Here is a 25,072-nt window from a genome sequence, read left to right on the forward strand (position 1 = left end):
AAAGCTCATGTCGAAGATTAAAGATGCTCCACCGCCGACAGAGCATAAATGATATTCATTATTTGAACAATAATTGGTGTTTAATCGTTTATATATATGTCTAATTAACACAAAACATAATATAAAATAATTATCCCCCGCCCAACGAAGTTGGCGGGGGATATACAAATGGGTTCCGTCCGTCTGTCCGTCTGTCCGTCCGTACGAATGGTTTCCGGAGCATAACTCTAAAACCAGTAGAGATATTTCCACGAAACGTCATACACACATTGGTCTTATGGTCTAGTAGTGCCTTTTGCTATTTTAAGCTTTTCACTTTTTGTACTTTTTTCTGTAACCATGGAAACATTGCTGAAAATGGCAGATTTTTTGTGTAAGAATCGTTTCCGGAGCACAACTCTAAAACCAGCAGAGATATTTCCATGAAACGTCATAGACACATTGTTCTTATGGTCTAGTGTAGTGCCTTTTGCTATGTTTAGGTTTTCATTTTTTGCACTTTTTCCGTAACCATGGAAACATTGCTGAAAATATCATATTTTTGTACCAGGTTCGTTTCCGCAGAATAACTGGAAAACCGGTTGAGATATATGCACGGAACTCCATAGGCACATTAGTCTTATGGTCTATTTTAAGGTTTTCACTTTTTGTACTTTTTTCTGTAACCATGGAAACATTGCTGAAAATGGCAGATTTTTGTGTAAGAATCGTTTCCGGAGCACAACTCTAAAACCAGCAGAGATATTTCCATGAAACTTTATAGACACATTGTTCTTATGGTCTAGTAGTGCCTTTTGCAATTTTTAGGTTTTCACTTTTTGTGTTTTTTTTCTGTAACCACAGAAACATTGCTGAAAATATCATATTTTTGTAGTAGGTTCATTTCCGGAGCATAACTCTAAAACCAGCAGAGATATTTCCACGAAACTTCATAGACACATTCTTTTTATGGTCTAGTAGTACCTTTTGCTATTTTTAGGTTTTCATTTTTTGCATTTTTTCCATTACCATGGAAACATTGCTGAAAATATCATGGTAAATGGTAAATGTTACTTCATAGACACATTTTATGTAGGACTTCTAATTTTGTATTATGCTTTACTTTTTATTTAATATGCATGCAGTAAAACTCAGATATATCAAACTCAATTACTATGAACATTCACTTAATTCCTATGTAACACGTCGCTGTTTAAAACAAATAAAAAATCGCACTGTTAGCTGCTGAACTTTGGTAAAGATCAATTCTGGTATTTTTCAAAGAAGCAAATGTTTTCAAAGTTGGTTTTACTTTGTTAAAAACATAAATATGTTTTGTATATATTCTCAATTGCAGTTGGGTTTTAAAATACTTTCCCTATACTCTTACTAGCATATAAAATTAATGCATTAATTGATTTGGCTCTCCATTGGCGGGGGAACTGAATGACTATGTCCTTGTTTATTTCGCCTTTGGTGCATGCGCAATAAGTACTTCATTCCATATAGGTTATAGGGACACGGAATTTTTTCGGGATGCAATTAATTATTTTTCATATTTTTAACTTGAAGTAAAATTAGAACCTCAAACTTTTCAAAGGAGGTAATGGTGTAAAGTAAGTAACTTTTGTAACTGAAGAAAAATACTAAATCGTCTGCTCCTGTTTTTGATTGTGAAAAAATACCATTTGTCAGCGATGGAGCACCTTTAAATAAGTGATCGCAAAGATCACAAAATGCTTCAATGGCTCGTTTCATATGCAATTGTCACTCATTTTAAATTCTATATGTATAGAATATAGAACATACTTTATGCATTTTCTTTAAAGTATATTTTTAGTATATGCAGAATAGAACCAGGCATACTGATATAGCAAACATTCTTTTCAGAAAAAAAAAAAAAAACAAAAACGCTATCCACACTTTATTCCATTTTTGCATATCAAAAAGTTACCTCCCTTGAAGGTGGGTATTCATTATTAAGTAAGTATTTTGTGAGTGAAATTCGCGTCGTTTTCTCTAAAAATATGACGATACGATCGCAAACACATGGCGTCATAACAAATACCTACCCGCAATAGCAGATAATTCTGTAAAATGCAAATACAAAATATCAAATATCGGATATGATATAATAAGATTTTTCTGTTCTTTTCAGGAAATGATGTCCTACACTACATAACCTCTCAGAGTACATACGAGCTACGAATCGATGTGACGGACGTGTTAAATAGTAGCGGGTTCGCTGTTTACAAGCATTTTCATATTGGTAGCTCCGAAACAAACTATCATCTCTCTGTTGCTGATTACGGTGGGAATATTGGTGAATATTTCTTATATTGATTTAATCCTACTACACGAGCAATATCCGTGGATAGTCCTTCTTTTGCCACAAATATTGGTCATTATGTTAGGCATATTGAAATCAACATTTTGAAGTTAAACAACACCTACAATTAACCATAGTTAAAGACAATATCATATTTGTTGACAATTTTTTGGGGAGTTGTTTGTCAATGCGGAGAAAAAGATAAAACGTCTTACTAATTAAAATCCGATTTTTTTTAAAAACGATTCTTTTCCCAACCCAACACCTCAAGGAGTCATTTGATAGATATATAAGTACACATCCATAACTGAATGAATAAATAATATACATTTGTTTCTTGTAAATTCAATGCTTTTCAAAGAAACTTAATCGTTATGTTTTTTAATGTCGAATTTAGTCAAATGGTGGAAATATCTGCTGTAGACACTACAATAACCGGGTGGATAGGATACACAGTAACACTAGCGCGCGTAGTATATTCCGCACGTTACAAGCAATGTTAGCTAAGCGAGTGTGTAATTCACTCTGCACCAGATGAGCACCTTGCTGCATTTTATAAGTATATTTTGTAAATATCCTTAGGACATTTTATCATGTAACTGACTCATTCAGCCATGTCATTGATATCGTGAGATATAGTGTAATAACACCATTGTGACGTCACAGGTAATAATAATGCGGTCATAATGAATGTATGGCGTCACACAAATATTTCTGTAGACGGTGTTTTTTTTAAAGAAACAATTGTTTTGTCTATATTTCAATATATTCAATTTTTATTTGTTTTCATATCAAATCCGACTTTCTGATTGGCTTTTGATACTTTTTCAATGAACTAATCCGAGAATGGCGCGAAAACTCGACGTAATCATGACGTCACAATACAGACGCCAACGTTGCGTATTGATTTAGAAAAAAAAAAAAATCCGTCGGAAAATCAATGAAATCATATCTTTAAATGTAATTTACTTGATCAAGTATTCTGAAAAAAAATTATAAGCATTGATGTCACTATGTTTTAACTTCATCGGGTTATGAAATAAATTTTGTATGCAAACTTTTGTGAGAACCCTCTAGGCCGATTTTGATTATTGATTGGCCGACTCTCTAGGATATCTGAACCGAAGGGTCAGGATGACCTATTTTCATCATGCATCGTCGTCGTGTGCCGTGCGTAAACTTTTCATCTCAATTCACTTCTCTCATACCATCTTCTCAATAACCGAAAGATCCAGAGAACTGATATTTGGCCTGTAGCATGCTGGGATGAAGGGCTACAAAGTTTGTTCAAATGAATGACATTGCCCTTTATTCAAGGTAACAGGGGTCAAATAGGCTAAAATTTTAAAGAACTCATTGTAAAAAAACTCCTAAAGACTGGATATTGGGGATCAAGGGACCTTCATTCATGGTTTAATTCATCAAATATATCAGAACCTAAACTGCTTTTATTAAGAGGGTTATTTTTTATTGCTTTAGATATGTCAATAGTCAGATGACCATTAAAGCCCAAGGGCCTCTTATTTTTTCATACCACTATGGAAAAAAAATCCGAGAATGGCGCGAAAACCCGACGTTATCGTGGTGTCAGAATAGCAAAATTAACGTTATGTATTGGTTTGGAAAACTATTAGATTGGGAAGTCAATGGAATCGTACGTGTAAACGTATTTTATTGTAACGTGTAGTCTGAAAAATTTATTGTAAGCATTTGATATACAATGTACTAAAAACCTTTAAGTTTGTAAATTATCTTAACTTGTTTAATCAATTTAACATTACATAACCACTCATGTAAAATCCTTATTATAATATCTTATATATTGTTATATTGAATTTTTGCACGTCTTTAAATCACTACGTTGTTGAAGTTGGACACAAATAAGATGATAAAAAACTCGTTAATTGTTGTGTTTCATGTAAAGTTTGGCACAAATTACTTTTCATATGCTTCGTATGTATCTCTGTCGTCAAATAAGCATGCAATTATGTTTACTAGGAGGTACGTCCAGCGTTTGCATCCAGGATATATGTGAACGTCTGATCAGGATAGTGTAGTTCAACTGCACAAGAGGTTTGCTTTAATGATATACACAAATCACTTCATTCAACAGATGATTTTAAATCATGTTTCTACAGATACTTTATATATTCTAAATGTTATATTTCAGCGGATGTATTGTCTTACCAGACCGGTAAACAATTTTCTACATTCGATGCAAATAATGATGATTACAGACGGATATGCGCGTATATCTTCAAAGGCGGCTGGTGGTATGGAGACTGTAATACTAGATATGTTTCAAATTTGAACACCCAGTACGTATACACCAGAGAAAGGCCCAGGCAACAAAGTCAAGAACCTTCTGGCGTCATTTGGTATGATAAAGAATATCAATATTTCCTTAAACATACCCAAATGATGATAAGAAGACAATAATGTTATTGCGATACAGCACCCTGACTTCTAAATATTCAGTGTTAAAAAGACAAGAACCTGTTTTTGTCATTTTCTTTTCATTGTCATCGCTTTATTCAATGAATAAAGAAATAAATTATTTTGACATCAAAACAATTATCTTTTTTAGAATATGAACGATTTGTCCTTTCCTAGTAGTATTTTAAGATGTGTGAATTCATCAAGAATTATCACATATCTAAACTCAGTGATGAAGACATTGAATTGCAGTATAAACCTATCTTAGCGACCGGCATTGTATAGTGTATAAAGACCACCTGCTTATTGTTTATTGACAAGACAATCTTGGTTCCCCACCATTTCAACATGATCCGAATTGAGATTAAAATACATTTTCGTAACCTGTGGAGTATAAGACAGGAAAGGGTTCTTGAGCTGTCAAACACGGAGTTTCTTAATGTCTAATGTGATTATCCAGACAGGAACAGCTTATAACCAAGACAAAACAAAAAAGGCTTCTTTTCTTTACCTAAAATGAGAAAACAAAAATCTCACATTCGAAAAATTGGACATTCTTGTCAAGGGTCAATGAAATGTTTTACCTTCACAGATAAATTGACTGCACATTAACGTTCATATACAATAAAACTTGTCTTACTTTCTTACTTGGCCCTAGAAAGGAAACAATAAAAATGGTCACATATGACAGGTAGTCTCTTTATCCAGGTTCATTGAAAACGCCATGGTATGTTCTTAATTATCCGAAATCGTTTTGTTAAATTTCACGGGTGTAAAATTTCGCGATGTACTGTTTAGAACATAATCTTTGCAACCTTTCAAAGCGTCAATCACAATTTTGATAAATTTCGTAAGCTAGTAAGTTTCGAGAATTAGGATTGATACGCGAATATTGCCAAATGAAAACCCCCGCGAACATTAGCAACTAATATATACAGTACTTGAAGCTATAATCTCTCTGGGATCCCAACATCCTTATCAATACAATGTTAGTAGTCATGGTTACATCGACATAATGACTCATCCTGAGGGAACAGGCCTTGGGACTAGGGCTACATGCAGTCAAACCTGTCAATACAGACCAACCAGATGACAAATCCAATTGTCTTTATACGCAGTTAAAATTGTTGAAGTAGTTGAATTGGGTCAGCGAAAAGTGTGATTTTCGTCGTACATTATGTTTAAAATACTGAATTACTGTATAGCCGGTTATTTTCGCGGACCTAAATTTTCGTGACTTAATCTAAAAACGAAAAAGTCATATGTTAGCGATTTAAAATTTTCGCGATATGGATTTAGAAGATAGATATCATTTAACCATTTTTCTTTATTTCGCTGATCAAATTTCGCGATCATAGCAATGTGCCGCGAAATCGCGAAAATATCCCCGAGAAAATAACCGGCTATACGGTGTTTCTCTACAATTTATTTCTGATAAATTATGACGGTTAGTCACATATCTTTTGTTTAATTTCTGAATAAAATAACAAGATGTACTTCAAGTGGTGCAAGACACATCTAGCTATAGGCCGTTTACAATTTCGTCCAGCAAATCACATGCTCCCCTTACTAAAGCTGATTCAGTTTGTAAGGAAGTATGACATTTCAATCATGCGGCGCAGTCTCAAATTTCACGGTGCACTCACAATATGAACAATTGTTTTGGGGTTCCAAGAAAACTTCCTTTTCTGCTTTTATTGGAAACATTTCTACAAAATACTAATCAAATAATTTCTTTAACTACGTTCATTTCATTAAATCAAACATATAATGCTGTATTCACTTGACAATGTCCTCCTGATATGTAGCTGAATTTTATTTATACATTGTAATGACGACATAAAAATTTGTATATATACGATGGGTGGGAGTTTGTCATCTCGAACTGTCGATGAATATCGCTAGTACTACATCTGGGCCCAGTTTCATGAACATTCTTTAACTTTAAGGAATTCCTTAACCTAGAATTACCCATAAGAAAACACTAAAGAAGTTTAAGGAAAAATATTAAGCTAACGAGACTTCCTTAAATATGTAATGCTTTCCTAGGGACAATTTTATGTTAAAGAACACCTTAAATTTAAGGAATGTTCGTGGGACTGGGCCCTGACCCTGTTATATCCTGCAGCCAATTGAATAGTAAAAAACAAATAAATAAAGCTAAATACAAAAATAATAATTTACAGTAAGAAAGTCGACATTCTTCGAAACAACTGTAAATAATGAGTTATTAATGCTGTTATAAAATAGCGCGATTCGATGATGCAATACCGGATATAACCTTTTACAAAATTTAGCGCTGTACATGAAAAGTAGCGCAAAAAGCACCAAATAAAACTACATTTATAGTATATGTGATACATTTTGTATTTGCAAAATGTGAATTATGTATAACATAAAATCTATTAATTTATGAAAAATCGTATAAAATTGCATCCATGTATTCAATAATGATAAGGAGTATAAATAATTGAATTATTCATATTTATAAACTACAGTTTAAACAAAAATGAAACAAAACAAAAATAATGTTTACTTCACAAATAAATTGAGCACGAATAAAGTGTTCGAATATATAAATGTAGGACTGAGAGTTTTTATTAATCAGCCATTAAAAGAGACTTAAAATTCAAAATTATATATACAGTGAAACCTCACCTTACGACCACCTCAGAATTAAGACCACCCCGCTATTACGGGCACTTGTTTTCAGTCCCGTTATTTTCCCCTCTATATCTTTGTACTGGTCGTCTCAGTATTACGACCACCCCGCTATTCCGTATTACGACCAGCCCAGGCAGTCCCAACGACCACTGATCAACGGTAATTGACCCCATAATTACGACCATTCACCTGTGACAGTTTACCTTGGGTACAGCAGTCCTTCAGACCAGTAGCCAACACTAATTGCCCCCTTCATTACGACCATTCACCCGTGTCCGTCAATCGCTTGTCAAGTGACAGACCGTTACCTGTACGGTCGGTTGTGTACTAAGCGGGGTATTGGAGTGACGGAATCGAGGTCAATTATAATCAAATTAATTACCCGATACATACGCATAATAACTGTGACCAAAAGAAAGCATAGGGCTTTTGATGGTCCCCATTATTTAGCCAAGACGACCACGTGTGTATGTGTGGATTTCGATCTTTTGTTTACCGATACGGGTCGTCGCCCTTGTCACCTGTTGACCTAGCAGCTAGGTGGCGCTTTGAAAGTGAAACTAGACCAATTATCGGATCATTTGAAAGAGCGCGTGTAGCAATCGATCTTTTGTTTACTAATCAAAACATTAACCTGGGCTCTAATGATTTTACAGTAGCAGTATTTAAAGCCCTATCTTCACGGGTGAGTAAAATAAACATCGTGGATCTAAGGCGTTTCGTTCTGATTGTGAAATTAATCCGGTAAGAATGTCGCCGTATTTTTGTTTTGACAAAACTTCAATTAAATTTCCATACAAACACGATAACTTTCAAACATTTGTATGTAATATTTCCACCTCCTTTAAATTTATATGCAATTTAAATCAAGAAGGGTACACCACGTAAACGAATAAGAAAGTTGAACTCCTTATATAACTGTAGAAAAGGCCGTAGTCAACTCGCCGAACAAGATTGGCATCGGTAAAACACAAGTGCAGTCGATATTGAAGAGAAAGGCGGAAATCTATGTGTGTATGTTATGTGAATTAAAATTTATTAGAATTTATTAATTAGATTATTTAATTAAAAACAAAATATCTTCTTTATTTTCTTTTATGCTTATTCAACTAAATAAAAATATACACGTCTATTATGTTACTGTATACATATAAGACATACATTGTATATACATGTACAGTACATGTTTATATACTATTTTTAATCATAATGTGCAGAGTTACGGTTCTTACTGATTAGAAGTCAATCCGATGCACCTCGGTATTAAGACCACCCCGCTATTAAGACCACTTTCACTCAGACCCTCAAGTGGTCTTAATAGAGAGGTTTTACTGTATAAGTTTTATCAAATAATGTGTGAGAGGGTACAGCAACGAGGCCCGTTATGGCCGAGTGCTGTACCCTCTCACACATATAGTACAGTTTTCGGCTTATCTCTAACTTAAAACACAGTTTCTTTTGTGTTAAAATAAAACCCTACTATACCAAGCATTCGTCACGTATAAACCAGGTGTGTAGCATATGGTGAAAATAACAACAATGTGCATTCATCCATATAATTTTATTCATCACATGTCATACCAGTAACAGGTAAAGCATGCACTTTTTCACTCATGTTTATGAGTGCAGTCAACCATATCAATGCATTCATCACATATGAACCTGGTAAACATAAAAAAAACCCATAGTCACCCTTCTAATATTATTAGTTAGTTAGGATAGTATCATCTGCCGTCTCTGGAATTTTTGAAAGAATAATAATATGTATTTTGTAGGAAGGAAACGTTATTATGTTCGTCCTGAATCAGCTGTAAAACTGTCTTAATAACCTCTGGCACATTGAAACGAAAGTAAATGATAGAAAATAAACACATGAAAATGAATAATTAAATGAATAAAAAAAATGAAAATTATGGAAAATTCTTCCACACTTGATTATGTACTTACTCCATACACCAAAAGCGTATTGCCCATCTCTAGAGTCCTTTAAAAATAAAATCAAATAAGGAAATAATAAACTAAACAGTATACATGATAAAAAATAGGCCACGAATTATAAATTGAATGGTATTAATCAAAAGATTAATTCGTTATGATATCCCTGATCGATGCCAAATCCACATTTATTTAGAAATCATTAGCGATTTATTACCAACTTGTCTTCGACTGTGAATTTACGTTTTGTTAGAATTTAGTGTATGAACTTGTAATGCGTAGTAAGAAATTTACACGTAAAATTTGGTCGACTCGAAGATTAGTTCTTTTACAGTAGGCATGTATAAATACGTATTTCCGATTGAAACAATTAAATTTAATATACAAGAATAGTTTGAGGTTTCAATTGATAATGTTAAAAACACTCGTGACACTGTCAGAACAAAGTCTTGTGTTTAAGTGTAACATAATCAATGCCACTTTTTATTATCAAATATTACATTACCTCTTGGAATCCCCAGAAGATGGTATCTGTCTTTGACAAACTATGTTTCCCATGACAATCGTCGCCTTTGCATGGTGCGCCTTTTTCTGAATTGATTGCTCCATGCAGGTGTACGGGTGTATCGTAAGGAGTCAGAACAAAGTTACAATGTAGTTTGTGTGTAAATTCATAGTGTTGTTGATTGCTCATTTGTAATGTTTCCTTGATGATCTGCCCGAATGATAGCCGTACTTGTCATCCAGCTTCCTCGGAAAGCCTGTCGGAATAAATAATAATATATAATGCTTGCCGTCTTACGCTAACAATTCAAGTTAATATCAGCTTGTTTTCAGATTATAGAGTTCGTTATGAAACATCGTCATAATTTGAAAGTGCCGGGTCCAAAGGTAGTAAGACAATTTAGTTTGTGATATCCATGTCTTCCGACGCTGAACAGGATGTTTAAAACATTTTAAGGAACGTGACTTACAACACTTATTTCATTATCTAATTACTACTTTCACGGATCATAACATATTCAAACTGTGATGCTAACTGTTTCAATATCAGCAATACTGCAATGTTCATACAGAAAAGCTACTACGTAAAACATTACCTCAGGAATTGTGTAGATAGGACTCCGTCCGTGTAGAACACCGTTCGGGTGGACGCCATTTCTGAATCTCTGCCTAGAAGACAAGTGCAGTACTTATGCATATCGCGTGTTGATCGATTCCCGATTACTTAGTTTTAGGACATCATTGATGGTTCATATCAGAATGTTCCAGATCAGAAGTGCATATTAGGACTATAGCGGTAATACTGCAGCAGAAAGAGTCCATATAAGTTGTCTCCTGAAATAGGACATGGTGAGACCAACATCAGTATATGTCTATTATTTTTTCGGGTTATCTCCCTTTAACTTTGGATTGTTCCTCTGTTGTTTACAATATTAATAGCTTCCTAAACGTGGGGTGTATCAGTAACATGCATTATTTTGCATGCTTGGCTGGTTGATTATGTTATTAGAGTATGAATATCCTTCGTAGGAAAGGCATCATGCGTAGTAATTATGCATAACTTGTGATTATTGTTTTGGGCTTAGTATTTGTTGCGTACTAAAGATACTCCACCGCCGATATAGCATAAACGGTGCCCATAATTTGAACAGTAAATGGTGTTTAATTTTGTATAAATGTGTTTAATTAACACAGAATACATATAAAATTATATATTTAGCTTTTGATACATGTGCAATCATTACTTCATTCCATATAGGGCATAGTGCCATGGATTTCTTTTGGGATGCAAATAATTATTTTTGATATTCTTATCTTGAAGTAAAAAAAGAAACTTTTCAATAATGGTAATGGTGTAGAGTAAGTAACTTTTGTAACTGAAAAAATACTAATTCTTCTGCTCCTGTCTTTGATAGAGAAAAATACCATTTGTCGGCGGTAGAGCATCTTTAAGGTTTGAGCCCCTGTTTAATTATTAGCCCCATGTGATATTGTGTGTGTACAATAACATGACTAAGTGTATAAAAAGTTGTATGCATCAGGCCTAACCTTAGGTATTACCGTTGACTTGTAGATTGTTGTGTTGTTTTAAAATGCTGGCAAAATATACAAAACACAGTACATTTCAATGAACTAAGTTCACAGGCATCGTCGGTTATTCACGTTAATCCGCCTACCGTCTAGTATATAAACGAAACGTAATGAAGTTTAGACACTGGGTTTCCAAGGGTGGTGGACGGGTTCATATTCCTGTATCCAAATAACAATGTCACTACGTTTGATCGGATTCGACTTTACAAAATCATCCACATAGAGTCTTTTTTGTCATTGTCATACAACCTGCTTCTTAACAGCTAAGGTCATTTAATGATATATACAATATTTGGAAGGCTGAGGTATATTCGTGTTGTGTCTTCTTGTATAGCGAAACTCAAGCCCTAAGTATTATAGTATTATCGCACTGAAACGTGTCGATAAAAGACACCAACAGCACAACCAACCAGGTCATATTTTACTGACAATGGGTAAGTCGTTTGTCCAGCTTATCTTCCTGCTAAACGCTAAGCAGGGCCAGACATTCATCTCAACTTAAGGCCAATAGGGAGGTGGTTTCGAAGGTGACGTTAGGAAGAGGATATTAACAACAAGGCCGTGTATGCGATGTGTTGCGTGTGTGAAGTGCGTGGTGCGGGTTTTGGTAGGCTGTAGTATGATTGTGTTGTGGTTTTTTTTTTGTAATAGTTATTTTGCATTTTATAGTGCTATCTCACTGAATCAAGCTGGGGTACAGAACAAAGATCTACCTCACAGGGGCGAGCGCTTAAGTCATGACAAAAATAGTGCGCGGCGTCGAGGGAGACGTTAGAAGGAGGAGACAAGATAGGATCATAAATTAAATAGCCTCTTACGACGATGTTATGGGGACGGTAGGCATAATTCTTGGGTATTTTTGTACTTGAGTTGTATCTATTAAATTTTCAAAATAACACAACTAATTTGAATTACAAAAACTAGATTATTTTAAGAAACTGGATACTATGTCGCATCATGTGATACATGTAAGAACACAGGTCTTAAAAAAGCTTCCCACAAAGTCCTAATTTACTGATCAATTTATTTCATTTAAGCATTGTTTTTAATTCATAGGGGTAGGAAAGAAAGTCTGTTTGCAAACTGCGTGAATCAATACTTATAATTAATTGTTCATACAACTTGATAATATAATACATTTAAACGTACGATTCAATTGATTTTCCAATGGATTATTTTTTTCTAAATCAGCATGCAACGTCGTTATTGTGACGTCATGATTACGTCGGATTTTCGCGCCATTATCGGATTGTTTATTCATAGTATATAAAGAAAAATAATCTGTCAATCAGAAAGTTTTATTTAGTATGAAAACAAATAAAAATTAATTGTATTCCTTTACAAACACGACTTTTGTTGCCGACATTTCTATGTTGAAATCTGGAATTAATTGCAACAGAACTGGAAAAAGAATGCATGGTCAATGTCTTAAAATATAAGCTGTATTTTAGCGAGGATTAAGGATGCTCCACCGCTGACAAATGGTATTTTATCTATCAAAAACAGGAGCAGAGGAAGTCGGGTTTTTTTTACTTAAAAAGTGACTTACTTACTTAACACCATTACTATCATTGAAAAGTTCCAAAAGCAAAACAAATAATTTTATACATTTTTTTAGTTAATCACACACACACACACACACACACACACACACACACACACACACACACACACACACACACACACACACACATATATATATATATACGATTAAACTCCAGTTGTTGTTCAAATGATGGGTGCCATTTATGCTCTGAAGGCAGTGACACATCTTTAAGACAGACAAAGTAGCGAGCCTTGTACACTTTTTATCCTGCAACAGTCATTTAAACACACATAGTAAAACTGGAAAATGACAACAATGTTGCAAACACGTCCGTCAAAAAATGTTTCATTTCGGAATTAGGTTAGTGTTAATCGGCGCATGTGCCAAAATACTAAAATACAGCCGTTTATCTTCAGTGTCGAACACAGCAAAATATACTTAATATACGTAGTAGGTCAATGTCGGTTGCATGATAAATAGTTTGGGATGATTCCAAAACAATATGTGATTGGAATTTATAAAAGGACAGTTATAAATCTGGTATAACGATTTTACAATGAGTAGCCCAAACCTTAATCAAAATATCTTAAGACAAATGCAGGTAAAAGAATACTTCTTCTGACAATGTCGAATTTTGTTTTATACTACATTAGTATTAAAGTACAATAATGCTACTATAACTGTTTCTGTGATTTACACACATCTTATTTGTATCAAATATATACAATGGGATCGACCACAAGTTGTCCAACTTATTTGAAGCCCTGTTCCTAAGTTCTGTATAGAAGCTTTAAACTGGACAAATATGTAATCTTTGTCGATGACATTCGACACTTGTTATTTTAAAATCAAATTTTGAATATCAAATATATTTCAACTTATCAGTATTTTGGCTAAAGCTGCTCAAAAATGGATGACTGTAGGCGACATTAACTTTTAATACTTCTCTGGCGTCTTTAATATTTCCGTATTTTTTCCGTCCCGGAAGTAGTTATTAGTCTCGCCCCGAAAGGGTTCAAAAGGAGATATGCAGTTTTGAGTTTTAATATATTATTTTATCATGATAAGACTAGTAGAATCATGTAGAAATTATTTCATGCATTATGTTAAAACATTATCAAAGTTAGCACAATAAGACACCATTGTGCTTATCAAATATTTTGTTCTCCTAGTGATTTTATACAAATCGAAAACTAAACATTGAGTTTTTCATTTTCTCTTCGTAAACTTCGTCGAAATGTTCATTTTGTGCGACCGTGAAGTAATTTTTCCAGTCACCGACTTCACCTGAAATCAAAATATACAATATGATATTAAAGTAAGGAATTTGATAATATTCTTTCAGGGGTCACTGAATTAAGGATAAGCACAGGAAATAAAATGCTATTCAATTGCAAATATTTTTTTAAAATATTGATTCCATCGGACAACATGCTAAAACCTCAATAGATCGTAACAAAATGTTATAGTATACTGCCTGACAGACTGTCCATGTATAGAGTCAATCCACCTTTTTATACCGTTACTACGTTAAAAATTTCCTGAAACCTAGATATGCCATTTTCGTAGATACAACCACCTTAATCAAAGTACCCTTTCTTACTTTTCTTGTAGAATCATTCCTACCTTGTTATGGGATTTAATTTGAACGAGGAGACTATTAAATATTGCTTACGGTTGCCGTAGAGTCATTCTATCATACATGGAAGACTAGGAAGACGGAAACGTCACACATTAGATATCCACCGAGTAAAAGTTATCATAATTCCCTATGAGCAAAATGTTTAGAATCGTATCATCTCATATGTGATATTTTCATGTGGTGGGATTTTACCCAGGAGAAATATATACACCTTTTCTGTAAATTGGTAATTGTTGATTTGTCGAGATGGTTTTCCATTGTTCAGATGGTGTGTAGGCCTTGGTAGCATCTATCGCCATGTTCTTGAAAGTACATTTTTCAGTCACTTTGTGAAGAAAGTCTTGTTCACATGAGGTTCCGAGAAACGCTGCCAATTTGTTCACGTGTGATAGCAGGTCCTAAGTAAAAGATTTGTGATATGAATGAATGCCATTATCTTTTGTCTTGAAGATATTCCACGCTTGATTTAATTCTATTGTGATAGTTTTGCGAAACATTATACATACTAGTTGAAGCTATTTTGTAAAACATACCCCAACCCCCAAACTCGTGGCTATTATTTACTTCTTTGTCAATTTGAATAATAAGTAAAGCAAACAAAGAGCCGACGACATCGATACTATGAAAACAAAAAACCCATACAAGTTGTCTTTAATCTTCCAATTTGCTGATGACTTGCTCTAAGGTTGACTAAGGTCAATCTCTATCCCATCTTCTAGATGATGCTTTAGATGTTAATTTTAATCGTATATTTTATTGATATTATTATATGATAGAGGGTCTGTGTGATATTTGTTCTACAAAAGTAATAGAAAATATTAGTGAATAATTTGCAGCGTATAGTAACATAACGTCTCAAACACGTCTCAAACAGATCACGCAATTATAAATGGTAAACAAATTAAATCTCAATATCAACCAAGAAACTTTTCGAATGCATTTTGGCACAAAATTGCTGATCAAAGTAACATTTCGAATTTCCTTAAAGATAGATCCATACCTTAGACCTAGTAATTTATATACGAATTCTCTCAGACTTACTTGTTTCATATCTTCATAGATGAAGTATAATATATTGTTCTCTTTGTGTTCTCTTCTAACTTTATCCCAGTTCTGTACATAGTCGAACCATGTGCCGTAGACAACTAGGGAAGTAAACATCATACTACAAATTACAATATGTACATAGGCCTATGAGATTTCCATAAATAAATCAGATTTAGAAAAAAAGATTCAAACTAAACACTCAGCAAAATTAACATCTATATGTTAAAGATGCTCCACCGCCGACAGAGCATGAATGATATTCATTATTTGAACAATAATTGGTGTTCAATCGTGTGTATGTATGTCTTATTAACACAAAAATAATACATATATTTTCATTTTGCCTTTGATGCATGCGCAATCAGTACTTCATTCCATATAGGATATAATGCGTTGGAATGTTTTCGGGATGCAATTAATTATTTGTCATATTTTTAACTTGACGAAGAATAAGACGCTTAAACTTTTCAATGGTGGTAATGGTGTAAAGTAAGTAATTTTTGTAACTGAAGAAAAATACTAAATCGTCTGCTCCTGTTTTTGATAGTGAAAAAATACTATTTGTCGGCGATGGAACATCTTTAATTTTGTTTTAGTCGACCTTATTTGTATTCAGTCTTTTACAAGCTCAAGTATTGAACAGCTTTTGCAATATTTAAAGAAAATAAAACAAAATATCCATACATCGAAAAGGAACATAATACAACAGAATGAGTATACCCCAGGTTACATTAAATACATTCAGTACTATGACTGCTGCACAGAAATACTAGATCTGTTATTTCTTCTCGGTATACTTACTTTTGCCGTCCATAAAGAATTCCAGGAGACCATCCCATGAGAACTGGTATCTTTCATAAAAGTCCGGATGATCCAGCTTTTTTACAAATGTGTATAATGATGACATGACATCCTTTGGATTCCTAAGAACTGTAAGGACCTTTCCTTTCCCTTCCCGTAATTGTTTAGGCATGAAGTCAAAGGTCAAGTGGCTCGCTAACAGCCTAGGGGACGGGAGGCTATTTATAGTCTCAATGTCAGTGTAGTCTAAAAATATGGGTGAACCTTGATAGGTTGTCTTCCCCGTGCGAAGCATTCCAGCAAGATTATATGCCCAATGGGTTCCTGGAACAAAAAAGGCTTCTTGCAATAGGACTAATTCACGTACCACGTGATGCTTAATAACGCTTGTACGGTACAATTGTTTCTAATTGTTTGGGATGACGTCAATAGATGATACCAAATAGTTCTGGTTTATATGCTTTATACATGTTTAGATCAAAATATACCTACAGAATCTAATCTCACTGTAAAAATGTGAAATAATATTGTGAACTACATTGTGGTTTGACCTATGGTGACTAATGGTGCATTTTCAAAGCCACCCGTATTAATTTTTTTCAATTTCAACGTTTTTTCTCTCAAACCATTTGAAAAAGGATCGAATAACAGGTAAAGCCTGTATGAATTATTTCTCTTCATGTTGAAAAGTAGACGTAACAATGATAAAAAAAATTCCACCCAAGAAATCAAATTATTAATGTTATCGAACAGACGAATGCCGATTTATACATTTTACCTATATTTTTTCTTCACTACAAATTCATGACTTATCATCTATGCATATACTTACCATTCAATAAACATCAATTTGATATTTAAAAAAACATCTTTAACACTATGACCTTGACATTGAAATCATTTCAGTTCACAAATCACGTGTTAGTAAATGTTCATGTAAATATGGACGATGTGAGTAGTGTCATTTTAATGAACTTGGGGATTATAGGAATAACGAAACCCCCACCACCCGTAAAAAAAAATAAAAAAATAAAAAAGCAACCAAACCAACAACAAACCAAAAACAATGATAACAAAATTTGAAATCTCCTATGAGGAATTATTCTGTATACAGAATAGGTCAAGCAGACTTTACATACTTTACCTGACTTTGGGTATGTTAGTACAAATGTATCATCCTCCCTGACCTCCATTGTCTCTATAGCGGCTAGGTGGTCCTTTACATTTCCAACAAAATGTGCCACATAATACTTTCCATTGTAAATAAACATCTTCATAAAACTTCCATCCTTGCTTCGTACCGTCACTGGTTCCGCCATTTTACAAACTTTCTATCGGTTATACCAAGTTACATCAACCTGTTTAGATATAGGCCCTAAAGCATAAAGTTCCCGTGTACAAGCATACGATAAAACGTATCAGTTTGTTTGATCATACTCAGCGACCTATCTAGAGTCATTTGAGGACGACAACCTTTATATATCCATGTGTCGTGTTTGGTACGTGTGTGTGGTTTATGTTGTTTACACCACTTGTGATAGTGCATGGTCGTCTGATACCATTTTTTCAACAAACACTTTTTTATAAAGCAATTTTTGCGCATTAAGTCAATAGTTTTACATTTTTGCACTTGTTTTTGATGGGTGCAATTTTCTTAATGATGTTCAAAATCTTGAATAAAAAAAAAATAATAATTAAATCTTACTCACCAGGTTTTGGAATTATGGATCCTCTCGTTTGAAAAGAAATTAAAAAAAAAGTATGGCGGTGTTATTTTGTGTTTAATGTGTCCCAAGCTATTTTGCGAGATTACTTTTCGCGGTTTCTAATAAAGATACGAAATTGAAAAGTACGTGGATATAAGGTGGTTTGCAGTATTTGAACAATCCTGACATGTGGAAACAGGTATAAGCTATGACCTTATTTACCTTAGCACTTCTTAATATAACTCTATGTATTTGCTAAGGTGTTATGTTTAAAAAAATCACTGTATTGTAGATCTCGTGTTAGGATGACCTTTATATAACTGATTAATATGTTTACATAGACCGCACATAACTACCCTAGTATGTTTGATAACAAGCTTTGACATGAGTCGTTTTGATGACATAAATGTATGATCTTTAACAAATGAGTGTTCATTTCATGATATTTTATGAAACGTGTGTTAAAAGGTTTCATCTATATCGAGCTTTGCTGATCAAAATTAAAATGTTGAGACGAGTTGAACACTTTAGGAAACTTTTTAAGATCCCCATATCACATAATCCACTCCAAAATGTACTGCAAAAACCTAGCGGAGGCAGCCATTTAGCTCTGCTGTCCTCAAAATCATTTTCCTTGTGTCATTTTATTGCTTCTATCATGACGTCACAGTGGATTTCCTGCTCGGCATAACCAATAAAATTGTTCCAGATTAATTTGCACTAGTGATGTGATTTTTTTTATTAAACTTGCGAAATCATTGGATATCAAGAGGATTTTAATTATATAACGTACACTACACATTTGACTTTGCTCAAAGTATCTTACTTCCGACACACTGCAGACATGAAGATGCCCTCTATTTTTTATCTCCTTTCAAGGTGAATTTTTTTTTGTATTTGCAATGACAGGGGACACTACAACATAATTATGTCTTTGGAGAATCAGAAAGTATCTGTGTGGATGGACAGCAAAGCCACTCTGCAAATTCTGTTTTTTTATGTTGGATGACTTCTTTGATAGACATGGTGAAAGGGAAGAAGTTTGTCATTTGAATGCTGACAATTGTGGAGGAGAGAAGCCAACAATCTTCATAAGGAAATCAACTTATATTTTATGAAACCCTATCATGCAAGTTCTTCTTAATATACCGAAAATCTGATTGGCCTTCTTGATCTTTTCACTTAGCTGGTATATGATGATCAAAAGTTAGATCGGAGTCAATATATACACCGATATCTTTTTCCATGTTCGTACGCGCAATGTCGTCACCAAGAAGTTTATAGGATCTTGATGTTTCGGTTATGTGACTTTTTTGCCTATGTGCATGTGCTTACGTTTTTCAGGATGCATACAAAGCAGCCATGTATCACCCATGTACTATAACATTATTTCAAAATTTCATAAGTAAATCCATTTGAGACTTAAAAGTCATCATTTTTTTATTTGAATTATCAGATGTCTCTATAGTTCTAGATTAAGCTTGGTATTTTAATTATTAAAGCGACCAATGCTGAGGTCAATTATGTTATTTTCATGTACTGTAATTCAAAACATTTTAATTACTTAATTATTGTAAATACTAAATTTGTGTGAATTTATTTTGAACTTTATATGACTGTCAAATTTATTTGCTTGTTTAATCATGAAACTTCCAATATAGAACATGCAATAAAAAAAAAACTGACTGTCATTTACTTATTGATTCTGACCTTGTTTTTATTGACTAGAAGTGAGATGAACAGCAGATTACTGCATTAAAAGTAAAAAGTCATATTATGTATGGAGAGGTATAGTTTCTTTCTCCTTCTAGTGTCCAATTATTAAAATTGCCTGCAGCAATTTATCGGATTTTACAATGGTTTCAACCCTTAACTCAACAAAACAAAACCTAGAATCCCTGGACGTATGAATTTACATGTTATTATGAGTATCACCATATATCCCACATGCAGTGTATGATAAAAACATAAAGTTATATGTAATAATAAATGTATGTTTCATGAAAAGATAAAGACGCACACAATATCTTAACCAAACCAATTTACGTTTTCTTCATAAGCATGCAGTATGCCCAATGGCTAGACAAAATAAGAGTCTTGTATGACAATTCCTTCCACTAAAATGGGAGGAACGACATGCATGTACATTGTGTATGTATACATGTCCATGATGTATATGTATCAACTTTGTTTTAATTATTAACACTCAAGCCATATATACAAGAAAGGTGTTCATATAAATGTTCTATGAAAATGTTGACGTCAAAAATTTCAAGACGTCAAAAACATAGACGACGTCACCAAAATTATTGACGACGTCATCATGATTCAAAAGAACGACTGTGCTGCTAATAATTCAGACAGGAACGATTTGCAGCATTTTAATCACCATGACCTGTACTTTCAGAAAAGGTAAGAAAATACATTTGTTTACCCCTAAGGGCCCTTTTCTCAGCCGCCGGCTCAATTATGTAATATATTTGCTTTTTTAAAAAACCAGATACATTCAAGTTCAATTAGCTATTGAACAAACCAAATGATATAGGTTTCTTTTCGGCGGCAACGAAAATCGTCAGTGAGAGACTCATAGAATCTTACATGGGTCTATGGAGTGGACAAGGATATCTCAACCCGAGTGAAAGATTTTGGCCGGCCAACCTGAGGCTTGCCGAGGGTTGACGGCCAAAATCTTTCACAAGAGTTTAGATATCCCTGTCCTGTTCACAGACCCATGTTTGCATCTTTTTCTCCCATACTTAGTAGAAAAAAATGATGAAATTCTACTTGGTTTCCAGCTTTTCATCGCGCCAATGTCACAGAAGCGTCGTTATTCGTCAGAATCGATGACGTCATCTACAATGCGCGGCGCAGTTACACCGCATGTAGTAAAGACGTCACGTTATTGTCTAGCGCGTGTGAGCTGTCTTACAACCCCCTGTGTAAGATAGAGATATCTTTTCCCTAGCACCCACGGGATATCCCTGTGAAGTATGGGAGAAAAAGTGTGTCCTTTCAGGAAAAGAAATGATCAATCGAATCTCAATCTACACTTAAAAAGATAGGACAGTACCAGTACCTCAACTCGACGGTTTCGAAAAAATTGAAATCTTTGAAATTGTAGATATTGCAATCAGAGGAAAGATGACACCGTTACTACACATTGATTTATTTACCATTAATGAATTCTGATAGTCTATTTGAACCAGACCATAATAGTCTGGATGTATTGACAAAACTATTATGGACAAGACAACAGCCCCAAATTACTTGAAATAAACTTTAGTCAAAACTATGGGCAAGTCATTTTTCACGTAACTTAAATAAGGAGAAAAACAAAAACTAAAGTTCTTGCTTAAGTCTCCGTTTCGAGAAATAGGGGCCAGGTGATGCGGTGGTTAAAAAAAACCCCGATGTATTACCAAACTCCGGGTCGTGAGTTCAAATTTCAATGTGAGACAATGACCAGGTACTGGTCGCTCCTCGGTGAATTTTCTCCGGGTACTCCGGCTATCCTCCACCATCTAAACCTGGCACGTCCTTAAATAACTCTTGAGAGGACGTTGTACAGGTGCTTATTCATGCAATCTTATAATGTTCCCTTTCGCTACTTATCTTTTTGCAGATATTAATATGTTAGATTGGCCTTTTACGTACAGAAAAATCTCCTATAAACAAACCACCTCATTTTGGTAATGATATTTTGTTACACCACTAGTGAATGCTTAAAGTCATGTTTCTATGACTAGTACTGCATACGTGTAAAAGTGTACGAGTTGTCTTCTTAATGAAAGTCAGAGATCGATGCGCGATTTCGTCACTATATAGAGCGCTATGATAAAGTGTTGGTATTGGTCCGACATGACTCGACCAGGAATTAGTCAACGACAAGCAAGGTCAACATATAAAATATCCATACTTTCCACCACGCGGAAAACGTTTAGATTCGTAACATTTGATTATGATATTTTTATGTATTGGGATTTTACTCAGGAGAAATATATGTTGACGTAATTTGTTCACGTGTGATAGCAGGTCCTAAGTAAAAGTTGATAGCTGCATGTTAATTCAAGGCCAATTTTAGCCGCTCATGAAACTTCATGTGTTAATATATACTAAATTAAAAGTATAGCTAATCGCAATGGTATACTTCAACGTTGGTGATAAGATTGAATCTTTTATCTCTCAAGTAATTCCGCGCTTAATTAAATGAATACCCTTGGATTTCGTTTGGCAATACATTTTACCTAATAGTTGTAGCTATGTTGTAAAGCTTGTTCCAACTCCTCAAAATCGTGGCTATTATTTGGTCATTTGTCAATTAGTTTGATAAGTATAGCGCATGTATCACTGCAAATTATATAGGAAATTTTCATGAATAATTCATATGTAATTAAGAAATCAAATCAGGTACTCATCGAAATCAACATCTATGTCTTTCTTTTGTCTCCATGGGCCCTATTTGTGTTCTGTCCTTTACAAGCTCAAGTATTAAACAGCTTTGTCAATACTTAAAGAAAATTTTAAAAAATCTCTATAAACAGAACTACTAGATCATTTAATGCATCAGAACTACTTTATCATTTAATGTGTTCATTGCTATGACTGTTGCACATGTTGATCTGGTATTTCTCTTCAGTATACTTACTTTTTACTTACTTTTGTCTTCCATAAAGAATTCCAGGAGACCATCCCAGGAGAACTGGAATCTGTCATTAAAATCCGGATGATCCAGCTTCTTTGAAAATGTGTACAATGATGACAGGACGTCCTTGGGATTCGTAAGTACTGAAAGGATCCTGCCTTTACCTTCCCGTAATTGTTTGGGCATAAAGTCAAACGTCAAGTGGCTCGCTTACAGCCTAAGGGACGGGAGGTTATCTATAGTATCAATGTTAGTAAAGTCTAAAAATATGGGTGATCCTTGGTAGACTGTCTCCCCTGTGCGAAGCATTCCAGCAATATTATATGCCCAATGCGTTCCTGGAACAAAAAAACATGGGTTTGTTGCAATTGTGATTATATATTAATGATATTCTGCCGCCATTGTTTTTCCAAATTTCATGGGGGTTTGTGCAGAAATAAACGTAGCTTATTCGTGCCATTCTCAAATAATTGTTCATAAAGGTATGAAAAATATTATTCTTGCAATTTGTGTGAAATTAGGTGCCAGATACTCACGAAAGTCTGCAAACCAAATATTTGTCTGCTCATAAACAGATTGAAATAATGGATATCAATGTTTTTAATCAATTTTGCCTGACTAAAACAGGTAGGTTTTAATGTAGGATTTGACAGAGTTATGGAAGAAAAGGTTTTTTCATGATCAACATGCAACGCCAATTCTCGGGAATTGTTTTCATAGAGGTAAGCATGAAAAGACAATGGTCAATCAGAAAGTCATATGGACCAAAGAATTATAACTCTATGTTATATGCTACATAGATATCCAGTATGATTGATATACTCTGCTTGGCTCAATATTGAGGCATTAACGGCGGTAATAAAATCCTTTCTGAATTATCTTACATTATAATGTATTATACTCAACACCAAACTTTAGTAATATATTCACAATCATCGACTTTGCTTATTTAGCTGTAGAAATAATTCATAGACACGGAAAAACATGTATTATACAAACATTTGCAGCAATACATAAGTTCTTGTTTATACGCTTTACGTATGTTTAGATTGAAATATACCTACAGAAATCACATTGTCTTTACTAATCTCGCTGTGAAAATGTGAACTGAAATTGTAAACCACAAAATAACAAAAACATCCTTTATAAAGTGCAATTCTGTATACAGTATAGGCCAAGCAGACTTTACACACTTACCTGACTTTGGGTATGTTAGTACAAATGTATCGAGTCCCTTACCTCCATTTTCTCTATTTCAGCTAGATGATCCTTTACATTTTCTACAAAGTGAGCCAAGTAATATCTGTCATCGTAAATCACCAGCTTCATCACACTTCCATCCTGACTTCGTACCGTCACTGGTTCCGCCATTATGCAAACTTTCTACCGGTAATACCACGTTATATTTACTTGTTGATATTTAGTCCCTAATAATAAACTTCCCGTGTACCGACATACGATACAACTGACCAGTGTGTTTGATTATGCACGGCGACCCATCATTTAAGGACGACCTTTGTGTATGTGTTGTATGTGGTACATGTATGTGCTTTTTTTTGTGTCTCATTGTGATACCGGAAGCCCATTTTATAGTGCTGTCTAACTGAATCATATTGCCAATTAAATTCATCACTCACATTATCAATACAATATAAGAATAAATAGTTTAGTTATCAATTTCTAATATTCGGCCAATATCAAAAGACGTAAAACACATTTCTCACAAAATACTTCTTAATTGCCTTTATTATAAAGACATTTTGCGCATGAAGTCAAAAATATTACATTTTTGTATTTGTTTTTGACGGATGAAATATTCTTAATGGTGTTCAAAATCTTGATTTTTAATGAAGGATAAAAAAAAGAACTATAATTAAACCTTACTAACCAGGTTTTGGCATTTTGGATTCTCTCATTAAGAAAAAGAAATGTTGAGCATGGCGGTGTAATTTTGTCTGTTTACTGAGATTACTTTTCGTGTTTTCTGATGAATATACGTGAATATAATGTAGTTTATACTTTATAGTATTTAAACAATCCTGAAATGTTGAAACAGGTTTATGTAATGACCTTATTTACTTCAGCACTTCCTGATTTAACGCTATCTGCTTGCTAGGATGTTGTGTGTTTATCAAAGCCTTTCACTGTATTCGAGGCCTCGCGGCTAGGTTAACCTATATAAAACTGACATACTCACATAGACCACACATAAATACCGTGTTATGTTTGATAACCAGCTTTGACGTGAATC

The 25,072-nt window shown here is 34.1% G+C and overlaps 1 protein-coding gene, 1 long non-coding RNA gene and 1 pseudogene across 3 annotated transcripts in view; all 3 read right to left on the bottom strand.

The window, feature by feature from the left end:
- LOC138310219 (uncharacterized) overlaps positions 1-10,989 on the bottom strand; it is a 146,191-nt gene extending 135,202 nt beyond the window's left edge. Inside the window, exons 1-2 of one of the 2 annotated variants that reach the window (XR_011206369.1) lie at positions 10,444-10,989; positions 9,849-10,104 (exon numbers count right to left, since the gene is read on the bottom strand). This is a non-coding gene — a long non-coding RNA (uncharacterized lncRNA). Of the gene's footprint in view, positions 1-9,355; positions 9,395-9,848; positions 10,105-10,443 lie in introns of those variants that run through there. The other variant, XR_011206370.1, reaches the window with a different exon arrangement.
- A 2,329-nt stretch (positions 10,990-13,318) lies between these two features.
- Positions 13,319-18,115, bottom strand: LOC138310216 (sulfotransferase 1A1-like). Its single transcript, XM_069251335.1, has 5 exons — positions 17,618-18,115; positions 16,474-16,797; positions 15,667-15,770; positions 14,837-15,023; positions 13,319-14,270 (listed from the first exon to the last, which is right to left on the bottom strand). The coding sequence occupies exons 1-5, from the start codon at positions 17,790-17,792 to the stop codon at positions 14,161-14,163; spliced, it is 900 nt and encodes a 299-aa protein (XP_069107436.1). The 5' UTR covers positions 17,793-18,115; the 3' UTR covers positions 13,319-14,160.
- Positions 18,116-22,827: 4,712 nt separating this feature from the next.
- On the bottom strand, positions 22,828-24,354 carry LOC138310068 (amine sulfotransferase-like; annotated as a pseudogene).
- Positions 24,355-25,072: the final 718 nt, after the last annotated feature.

Source organism: Argopecten irradians, chromosome 16 (genome assembly GCF_041381155.1).
Source record: "Argopecten irradians isolate NY chromosome 16, Ai_NY, whole genome shotgun sequence".
Lineage (NCBI taxonomy): Eukaryota > Metazoa > Mollusca > Bivalvia > Pectinida > Pectinidae > Argopecten > Argopecten irradians.

What these genes read in the sequence shown, in the direction of transcription:
- LOC138310216 (XM_069251335.1), bottom strand. Translation starts at nt 17,792, where the DNA reads ATGGCGGAACCAGTGACGGTACGAAGCAAGGATGGAAGTTTTATGAAG. An exon ending in ATTCTTTATGGACGGCAAAA is followed by an intron (nt 15,771 to 16,473) that starts GTAAGTATACCG and finishes TTACTTCCCTAG; the next exon opens with TTGTCTACGGCACATGGTTC. An exon ending in ATTACCAATTTACAGAAAAG is followed by an intron (nt 14,271 to 14,836) that starts GTGTATATATTT and finishes TTTTGATTTCAG; the next exon opens with GTGAAGTCGGTGACTGGAAA.